General features: G+C 51.9%; 1 protein-coding gene across 2 annotated transcripts in view; it reads left to right on the forward strand.

Moving 5' to 3' along the window:
- The window catches only part of LOC144767639 (uncharacterized), a 71849-nt gene extending 67449 nt beyond the window's left edge, over positions 1-4400 (forward strand). Inside the window, exons 6-8 of one of the 2 annotated variants that reach the window (XM_078651038.1) lie at positions 802-1065; positions 2960-2991; positions 3332-4400. In XM_078651038.1, the coding sequence (XP_078507164.1) occupies positions 802-1065; positions 2960-2991; positions 3332-3482 (447 nt within the window). In that variant the 3' untranslated portion in view covers positions 3483-4400. The remainder of the gene's footprint in view (positions 1-801; positions 1066-2959; positions 2992-3331) is intronic. The other variant, XR_013598292.1, reaches the window with a different exon arrangement.
- The last annotated feature ends 6525 nt before the right edge of the window (positions 4401-10925 follow it).

A 10925-nucleotide genomic window follows, 5' to 3' on the forward strand; every position in this document is an offset into this window, starting at 1 on the left:
GTTCATGTGTGTTCACTCCTCACTTGCATTGTGCTTACTGTGACATTCACTGCATAGTGACTGACACATTCAGCCGTGCCAGACCTTGGTGGCTTTATTCCCAAATGTACTGAGGTGGAACAGTGGTCCCCCCGGAGTGACAGGTGACTGTACTCACAGATGTTTATGACTTGAGGGGACCTGTGGTGAGATTGTCCAAATGATGTGTACGACCTCATGGACGTTGATGTGTGTGAATGTGCCTTGTCATCTGGGAGAGTGTGTATGTGATGTGTTGCACCACTGCTGCATGGCGTTTGCAGCAGCTCTAACCATCTGATGTGACAAGTAGGCAGTGCTGTGTGCCTGACTTGCAAAGCTAGCACGACACCTGTAATACCCCAGTGGCAAGTGGCACATGTGCAAAGTGAGGGTTGTATCCTCTGTTGTCAGTGACAGGCGAGTGATCTGTGCCAGGGTGTGTCTGTCTGGTCTGCTGAGGGTTCTTCAGTGGAGTGGGATATGTGACTGCTTGGCACATGCTGTCCCACACCCTGCAGTTGCATGTGTTGCCCAGTGTGTGTCATGATCAGTGAGTGTGTTGCACCCCTAACGCTCAGTGTCTGTCATGATCAGTGAGTGTGTTGCACCCCAATGCCATGTAGTGCATTGGGGCTTGCCCACAGGCCAAATTCACATGGACAATGATGCAAGCCCTGTCAGCATCCTATGCCCTGTTCACATTATCAAAGGTGTGCGAGTGTGTGTCTCTGGGACATGTAGCAGGTGTAGTGACGTTGTTTCACTGTGTCTTCCTGACAGATAACTGCCTACGAGCAGGGGGAAATCTGGTGGGACAACGTCAGGGCCGTCAGGTCTGCCAGGTCTGCGGGTGTCCCTCGCCGGTGGCTGCGAAACATGCAGAAGAGGTGGGAGGATATACGATGTTGCACCCGGCGTATCACCCAGGTCCAGCTGAAGCAGGAACCTCCACGCCAGCATGGTGGCCACCGTCACCTGACTCCCCACATGCTCCGTGTCCAGACCTCGATAGGCAGTTGCAGGAGAGACAGCAGCAAGGAGGGGGTAGGTACATGGCTGTTTGTTGTGTTGTGTGTCACCTGCTTTTTGAAGTGCTCTGAAGCCTGGCTACCCTCCCACAGTTGGGGCGTCTGGTCAGATAGGTAATATGTGCAGTGTCTTTTCGGTTCCCCATAGTCACCTGGTGCTCATTTTCATCCCTTCCCCTCCTTAACATGTGTCCCCTGGTCTGGGTGTAATCACATTTGCACATGTTCATCTAGGGTGCAAGGAAATAAGACTGCACATTGATTTCCGCATCATGTGGGAGGGTAGTCTGTGACACGTGTTGGGACCTTACCTGTGCCATGACCTGTGCACTGTATATGGGCTTCATATTTATTGGCACTGATTATGGGTCTCAACAAAGGAGTGTGAGGTTTCAACTGCACACCCTTGCATCATGCATGACCTATGTTGTGCCCTCAAACATGATGGACATCAGTGGGAGATATGCATAGTGCCATGACGGTTGCTCATGGTACAGTCAGCTCATTCCAGACCCATGGATCAGTGTGCCCACTACAGTCCCCTGAGAGACGCTGGCCTCCTAATCATGTGTGTCATCCAACACTGTGCCCATTCTATGTGGGTTCAGCATGGGTCTGTCTCTGTGGCATTGGTCCCTGGCATAGTTTGTATTATTCCTGTGTCTGCTACATGTGTCCACTGGACAGGGATACAACATTTGGTTTGTGCATACTCACACTGGGCAGTGCCTGTGTGCCAATTCACAACAATCTGTTGATTGTTGCTTGTCACAAATATATATTGCCAGCCCCACGAGGTGAGCTTGGATTACTTTTGGAATTGTTGCTGCACAGTTTTTGTTACCCTGATTCAGAGGTCTCACTTCTTGAGCTGTATCACTCACATTGACTGAGGGATGGGGTGTTGTGCAGGAGAGGTCTACATGGGCCTGCCGGATTTAGCCTTGCCAAGTCTGATCTGTTGGTGAGAATTGGCTAAACAATGATTCACCATGCACTGCCCCTGTGATGGTGGCCAGTGATTTCAGTTGGGGCTTGGCAGCCTATGTCATTTTGTTCCAGACATGATTCAGGCTCATACATTTTTGCCACATGTATGTAGTTCAGATGCAACGCTGTTTTGTCTTACTTCTGAGATGACATTTTGCCTAGGGATAATGGTGTGTCACAATGCAGCAATGATTTTGTACTTCACAATTGCTGGCCCAATAGCTTCAGCATTGTCCAGAGTTGGGACATGTGTGCCACTCCACATGACAGCCAGTAGGTTTTATGTGCAAGCAACTGTGTCATCAGGGAATGGATGCCCATGTGAGGACTGACATATTTCAAGTTGTGTCACATAAAAGATTGTACCTTGGCACTCACAACACTTGTTAAAAGTTGTTCATGTTTAGAATGTGTTAATATGATGAATTGTGTAAAGGACACTTATGTGCCTGCATGATAGATGTCTCACAAGGTAGTGCACACAAAACGAAATTTCCACTTTCTTGGAAGAAGCTGGCACCTTTTCAAAGAGGCCAGTGTTAGCGATTAATGGTGTGCCTTGATCTCCATATACATGTCCACACAGTGGTTTAGAGGTCTAGAAACCCCTGTGTTGCCAATTAGACAAACTAATGAGTGTCAAGACATCAAGACCTCCGTTGGACCATGTATATGGCAAATCTGCAACGCCATTTGTTTCTAACAGTGTTTTATCTTAAAGGGTGCCAGCTTTTTCAATGAATGTGTAAATGTTTTTTAGTGTGCATTTCCTCGTGAGACATCTTTCGTGCAGGCACATACGTGTTCTCTTCACAAGGTGGCGAATCACCACCTTCAATACATGTCGATTGTGTAAAGTATGGTGAGTCCCAAGATACTAACATTTATTTACATTTATTTTTTGCCCAATGTACTTACAGGGCTCTGATTGTGGTGTCACCTTGGGAGTGAGGTGAGTTAGTTTGCCCTTAGGGGCACCACTACTGTTGATTTCTTTGTGAACTTCAGGTGGCATCACTTAATTGCATTGATCTGCTCTCCTGTAAACAAACACTAGCTTCTCTGTGTATTTCTCATTCAAGTTGTGGCCTGGTGTGTTCTTTGGATCATTGTGTCCAAGAAGCATTGTGTCTATACCAAATGGGCAGTGCAAGGCTCAAATATGTGCAGAGTTATCTAGCTGTTACTCGTGATGCATGGCATGATTTGCAGTGTGACCTACTAATTTTGTGCTCATGTGTCAGATGTGTACAGATGACTGATGCATTTCTGTTTCTTCTCCTTGCCCACAGCATCATCAACAGAAACTGGAGGAGACAGCAGCAAGGACCAAGAATAGGGTACCAGCCACAGTGCCACCAGCGTGGAGGAGTCGGCGGGAGCCAGTGGCACGGAGGGTGCGGGGAGTCAGTCTGCGGACCTGTTGGAAGGCGAAACATCTGACCACGCTGACTGATCCGATTCTGGCTCCCTGGACTAGGGGGAATATGCAGCAACCCCGGGCAGCTGCACACAGTCTGTACCAGCCCCTTCCAGCACCATCTCCACCCTCCCAATTGCACCCGTCCCTTCTGTCCGTGCAGCCCCCCATGTCTCCTTCAGCCCGGCACTTCAGCCCCTGCCCCTGAGACCCCTGCTGCCCTCAGTGCAGAGTCTGTGTACTTACTCCACCAGTTGCACGTTGGTCAGACATCGATGCTGAGTGTCCTCCATGCACACACTCAAATACTGACCCAGTTGTTGTCTTTCATGGAGGGCATGTCAGCAACGATATCTGACCAACGTCGGATAATGTAGTCCATGGACTCATCACTGACGGCAGCAGTTTCCCTCCTGCAGCGGTCCGCCCCCCTCCTTCAGACCCATCCTTTCTCCCCTCTCCCATACCTGCCCAACGCACACACAGGAAGACACCATCAGGCACACAAATAGACACAGGCAGCACACCCCCACATATGGGGAAGCGCACACCTTCTGGCACGCACACTCAGGGGGCTGCAGGCACACCCATGGGGATTGGGCTTAGACCGTATACACGCAGCCAGAGTCACAGTGCGCAACCCTCACAGCCCTCTACCTCCACTCCAATAGTGCCCTTGGGTATAGGGGTTGGGCTGGCTGAACTGCCTGCAGTGTGCAGCGCTGAGCATGAGTCCAGCTTCGGCGCTGCACAAACCACTGAGGAGGATGTGTCCACCCCTGTACCCACCCCACCTACCCTTGCCACTCCTGACCCTGTGGTGCCTGATCCTGCCCCCCATGATGCCCCCAAAGGGTCCCCATCCCATTAAGTGATACATGTGCAGGCAAGTTGGGGTAGACGGCCCACCCAACGTCCCCCTACCAGGACTATTGACTGGACTGGCCATTGGCCTTATTTGAGCAGAGACTTATTTTTGCACTTCTTTTTTGTTCCTGCTCAATAAAGCATTTTATTTTACGTTCAAAAAACTGTTTCTGTAACTTTCATTTACTTGATGTTGGTGATGAGGGAACTGGAGTTGCTGTCATGGTAATGTTTTGGGGTTCTGAAAGATGTTTTTTGTTGATGGTCATGAGGTGGACCATGGTATCTGTGTGCCATCACAATGTATCTGCTATTATTCATTGGTTGTGTGTGCTCAGTTTGGCTAGAGACATTGCCCCAATGAGTGTTCCTTCCTCTGTGGCACCTGACATCTTCACTGCAGACAGTTGCACAATTGTTGTGCTGACATGTGTGCACATTTCCTTTTTTGGTGACAGTTCCCTTCAACAATGCCCATGCCTGCTCACAGATATCTACTGCTCATTCGTCTGTGCCATGCATGCAAATCACTGTACTTGTGTTTTGAGTATGTACAAATACTTTCATGGACACATTCACCCTTTTCACCACTATGCATGTGTATAATCACAGCCTACCCCTATGTTGGGGATTGTTATGCAGGGTATTTGGGAACATGACTCACAAGTTTGTGCATTGTATCTAAGGGGTTTCATCCCTATTCCTTCCATGATAGACTACATATTGGTGGTCTGACAAGTGACAACCACCTGGACATTCATATTATTCCTGGGATATGCATGACAGTGTGTGTTCCCTTTCGCTCTCTTTGTTTGGTAGGCTGTTACATAACTATACACTATTGTGTCATGATGGTAGGGTGTGTATTTTGCCAGCAACCTCCATGGGTGGGTATGCATGTGGAATTTGACATCACATCCACATTGGTGTGTCACACAGTGTGTGAATTTAATCCATCCTCCAGGGAGTGGGACACTGCTGTAAGTGTTGTGTTGCTATGGCACTATCATGAATGTCACAAGTTAGGGATGTGCACATACCCCCATGTAGTTGTGGTATGCTGATGATGATATACCCCTATATCTGAGCACTGCTGGGAGTCCTCTGCAGCCACCCCTCATATGTCTGGCCTCTGCTGGGAGCCCTCTGCACCCAGCCTTCATATGTCTGGACACTGCTGCTGGGAGCCATATCCACCCACCCCTCATATGTCTGGCCACTGCTGGGAGTCCTCTGCACCCACCCCTCATATGTCTGGACACTACTGGGAGTCCTCTGCACCCACCCTTCATATGTCTGGCCCCTGCTGGGAGTCCTCTGCACCCACCCCTCATATGTCTGGACACTACTGGGAGTCATATCCACCCACCCCTCATATGTCTGGCCACTGCTGGGAGTCCTCTGCACCCACCCCATACTGTTGGCCACTGCTGGGAGTCCTCTGCGCCCACCCCTCATATGTATGGCCTCTGCTGGGAGTCCTCTGCAGCCACCCATCATATGTTCGGCCACTGCTGGGAGTCCTCTGCACCCACCTCCTTACTGTTGGCCTCTGCTGGGAGTCCTCTGAAACCACCCCTCATATGTCTGGCCTCTGCTGAGAGTCCTCTGCACCCACCCATCATATGTCTGGCCTCTGCTGGGAGTCATATCCACACACCCTCATACTGTTGGCCACATGGGGTTGATGGCGTGTGTGTGCCTCGTATAAGTATTGTGAGGGTGCCGAACGTGAACGCGTAAAACGCATGTACCCCAATATTCATGGCGTGTGTGGGCATCGTATCACTATTGCAATGGTGCCATACGCATGCACGTGAAACGCACCGTACCCCAACATTTGTGTGCGCATCGCGTGACACACACCGTACCCCAAAATTCATGGCGTGTGTGCGCATCATATTACTATTGCAATGGTGCCATACGCGAGCGCGTGAAATGCACCATACCCCAACATTTATGGCGTGTGTGCACATCGCGGGACAGGCACCGTACCCCAACATTCATGGCGTGTGTGCGCATCATATCACTATTGCAATGGTGCCATAAGCGAGCGGGTGAAACACACCGTACCCCAACATTCATGGCGTGCGTGCGCATCGTGTGACACGCACTGTACCACAACATTCATGGCGTGTGTGTGCGGCTCGTATTACTATTGCAATGGTGCTATACGCTAATGTGTTAGATGCACCGTACAACACACTTCTGTTGTTGCGGTACGTTGTTCTCACCGTATGCGCCATCGTCGCTTTCTGTGCACCAGGTCATTGGCGTACAGGACTGGGATGGCACGGACCATGGGGTTCATGGCGTGTATGTCGCGTACCGGGGATGTGGTTCTGCTTGGACTCTGCTTTTACGTACGTTTTGAGCTCCCGTAGAAAAAGGGTTGTACGGTGTGTCGCAGAGATGAATCATACTTGCTGGGCCGGAAACTGCTGCTCGATTACGTACGGACGTCGTGTAATCGTGTTCCGGATACAATTTGCACATATTTTTTTGTCGAACGGTGTTTGGTACGATTCGTATGGGGATCTGCTTCGGGTTCGTACAGCTATACGTAGGGGATTTTACCAAATCGTAATCGGCCCCTTAGTGTCAAAACACAAAATAAATATGGATAAATATCAATAAGGTGGCCCGAAAATAAATATGGATAAATACATACAGAAATGTAAAAAAAAAATTAAATACCATAAAACCGGGAGCCCTAATTATAAGTACTGGTGCCATACTTCAGCATAGGAGAGATACAAATGTGGGGATGTGGGACCCGACATCCTGGAACTGCATGGTGCACACTGCCGGAGGAATCTGTTGTTATGTTATGTTATGTTACGTTGTTTTTGTATAGCGTACGGCTACTCACTAGGAGTGTCCCGACGCTTTTCCACCAGTGACTCATAAAAAGGTAACACAACACAGCTAAAACCAAAAACATAAGAAGAAAAAATAAAAAGAAACAATTTAATAAAAGGACAAGCTAAGCCTTAAAAAGCCAAGTCTTCAGGCTCCTCCTAAACTGAAGCAGATTGGCAGTACTGCGCAACGCAAGTGGAAGCGAATTCCACATCTCGGGAGCTCGACAGCTAAAGGATCGCCCTCCAGCGCGAGCCTTCTTCACCCGTGGAACCACAGCTTTAAAGAGGGATTCCGAGCGGAGAGAGCGAACTGGATGATAAAAGTGCAGTCTCCGCTGCAGATATCCCGCCCCTGATCCATGCAAAGCTTTGTGCATCAGGGTCAGGGATTTAAATAGGATCCGCTTCCTAATAGGAAGCCAATGCAGCTTCTGAAGCAACCCTGAGGCATGTGCGCGTCTGCCAAGGCCAAAAATTGCCCGGGCGGCAGAGTTCTGCACCACCTGAAGTCGCTGAACCAGATAATCGGGGAGGCCAAGGAAGAGGGCGTTTGCATAATCCAGCCTTGAGCCAATAAGAGCCTGAACGGTAATCCTCCTGTGCTCCTCCGACAACAACGGCAAAAATTTTCGGACCATCTTCAGGATTCCGTAACAGGTACCGGCCAGGCCGAGGATATGGGTTCGCAGCGCCAGATGGTTATCTAACTTAACGCCCACATTTTTGGCCACTCGGGAGGACTGAGCGGGGGGATTCATGTCGGACGGCCACCAATGCTGCCAGTCCGGCTCGACGACACATCCAAAGAATAAAATCTCAGACTTGCCCGAGTTGGCCCTCAGACTGTTCCGTTGGAACCAGTCGAAGACCTGCGCGAGGCAGTCCCGGATTCTCTCTCCATCAAACTCTTGATCTTTCCCGCAAGTGAAGAGGAGTTGCGTGTCGTCGGCGTAAGAGACGATCTGGGCCCCATAAGCCTCCACCAAGGCCGCCAAAGGGGACATAAAGATGTTAAATAACGTGGGGCTCAACACAGATCCCTGTGGAACCCCAACTCCCAGTGGCGGCATCTCGGCGGAGCTCTGGGAGACCCAGACCGTCTGGCGGCGATCTTCAAGAAAAGAGGTGAACCACCTGAGCACCGTCCCCCTGAGGCCGATGTCATAAAGCCTCGCTAAAAGCGCCTTGTGGGGGACGGTGTCGAAGGCCGCCGACAGATCTAACATGACCAGCATGGCCCTACCGCCGACATCCAGAGTCTCCCTAATAATCTCAGTGACCTCCAGCAGAGCCGTTTCCGTACTAAAATTAGGACGGAAACCCGATTGAGATGAATGGAGCAGATTGTTCGCTTCCAAAAAGCTCGACAGGACACCGTGGGCATGTTTTTCTGTGATCTTCGCCAGTGCAGGTAAAAGCGAGATTGGCCTATAGTTAGCCAGAACCTCGGTGTCAAAACCCGTTTTTTTTAGGAGGGGGATCACCATCGCTCTTTTCCAAGAGCTGGGGACCCTACCCTCCCTCAGGGAGGTATTGAGGACAGCGTTGACCAGAGGATTCACCACCGCCGCCATCCCGGCCAAAAATTTGGCCGGGCAGGGGTCAAGTGGCGAGCCAGATTTAAGATTAACCAGTAACGCCTCAGAGACATCACAGGTAACAGTAGGGAAATCGGACAGCGTCACCGCAGAACTTGGCGGAAAACTACAGTCTGCCCCCACGTCATTGCCTCCTTCCGGTCCCTCCACAAAGGTGGCCTGGATGGCCTTGATCTTACTTGTGAAGAAGCCAGCAAGATCACGTACCCAAACATCCGCCGAAGCTGGCGGGGGCGGATGGGAGCTGGGGGTAGTAAACTCCTTCACAATGTTAAAGATCTCCTTACAGGAGTTCGCCGATGCCTCTAGCCTCCTCGCCAGATAGTCCCTCTTGGCACCAAGGATGTCCCGATGGTAGGCTTTAACCGCCACTTTATAGGCAAGTTTGGCCTCCCCATCGTACATACGGCGCCACGCCCTGTCAGCCACCCTGCACTGACTGCGGGCCACACGAAGCGCCTCCGTAAACCACGGGGCCGATTGCCGGGCCACCGTGTACCGGGGGGCAGCCTTAGGAGCTAAATCATCCAGCCTGTCAGTAAGCCAGCGCTGTAGAGACTCCACATCGCTGTCCAAATCACCCGAAAGATGACAGGGGTGATCCAGCAGCGCCTGTTCAAGTAAGTCAGGTGTCACCCTATACAGCGCTCGCGAGGCTGGTCTGAGCAAGACAGGCGCTCTATAGTCCGGGCGTGCAGATTCCGTCACCGAAAAGCTGATCAACCGGTGGTCAGTCCAGAGCAACTGCCGGGTAGCAACCTCCGTGGGTGGAACAGAAGAGAACACTTGATCCAGGGTATGCCCCTTCTCATGTGTTGGCCCCGACACGCATGGCACAAGGCCAAGCGGCGATGTAACATCCATCAGTTTGGCTGCATCGGAGTCGTCTGCCACATCCAGGTGGAAGTTAAAATCACCGGCCACAATGCAGTGCTCTGTGGTCAGTGCCAGCTCCGAGGCGGCCGTCTGCAGATCCTCAAAAAAAGAACCCACAGGACCTGGTGGCCTATATACCAACAAGCCCTTCAGGGCCTGACCCGGTGACAGTCTAATCGTAAAAGCCAATGACTCGGCATTGCCAATAGGAATCAAAGGAAGCACCGAGCAGGAAACGCTCTTTTTAACCACAACCGCCACTCCCCCTCCCCTGCCCCTAGGTCTGTCCGCCCGAAAGATGTTATACAGCGGGGGAATGGCTGAGAAGACGTCCGGATTGGAAGCCTCTCCCAGCCAAGTTTCCGTTAGAAGCAGACACAGGGGATTTTCCCTGACCAAAAGGTCGTGGATGTGCAGGGCATGGCGGCCTACCGACCTCGCATTCAACAGCAGGCAAAGATGCTTCACGCCGACAGTTGCCGGGCAGGGAACGATAGCGCACGTCCAGGCAGGCGTCCAGCCACAGGCCGGACAGCGACATTTGCCCCTAAACCGCCCCGGAAAAACGGAGCGACAGGAGCGGGAAAAACCCTGCAAATCCCGCAGTGACGCAGAAGAGTAACATATCATTGCAGCCCGAGTAGTGCCCGACCAGAGTCCCCCGCCGCCCAGCCACCTCCTGGCTCGGACGGGCGCAGACGGGCAGGACTCTTGCACGACCTAGGCGCAGTGAAGGCGCGCCCGCTGCGCGTCACCGCTGCGCGCTGAAGGGGAGTGTTAAGTGGGGCGGGCGGAGGAGGCCCAGGGAGCTAGAGCGCTCGGTCCGGCGCCTCCACAGCGTCGCACCCACACCCAAGATGGCGGCGTAAATGCGGCAACAGGCTGAGAGCCCCCAGATCCCGGACCCGCTAAGCAGCGGTGGTTCCACTGATTATAGTGCAAGGTAGGGGCCAGTGCCCTGTTAAAAACAGGGACGCGCAAATTAAATTTAAAAAAAAACAAAATAAACGAGCGTTTTTTTAAAAAGCGCAAAGCGCTGTCAGGCAGAGCAGCGTGCTGCGTGCAGGTCGCCAGCAAAGTGGAGTAGAGATGGAAGGTCGGGCTGACCCGCTCAAGGCCAGCCTTAAGTGGGGCGGGCGGAGGAGGCCCAGGGAGCTAGAGCGCTCGGTCCGGCGCCTCCACAGCGTCGCACCCACACCCAAGATGGCGGCGTAAATGCGGCAACAGGCTGAGAGCCCCCAGATCCCGGACCCGCTAAGCA

This window comes from Lissotriton helveticus, chromosome 7 (genome assembly GCF_964261635.1).
Source record: "Lissotriton helveticus chromosome 7, aLisHel1.1, whole genome shotgun sequence".
Classification (NCBI taxonomy): domain Eukaryota; kingdom Metazoa; phylum Chordata; class Amphibia; order Caudata; family Salamandridae; genus Lissotriton; species Lissotriton helveticus.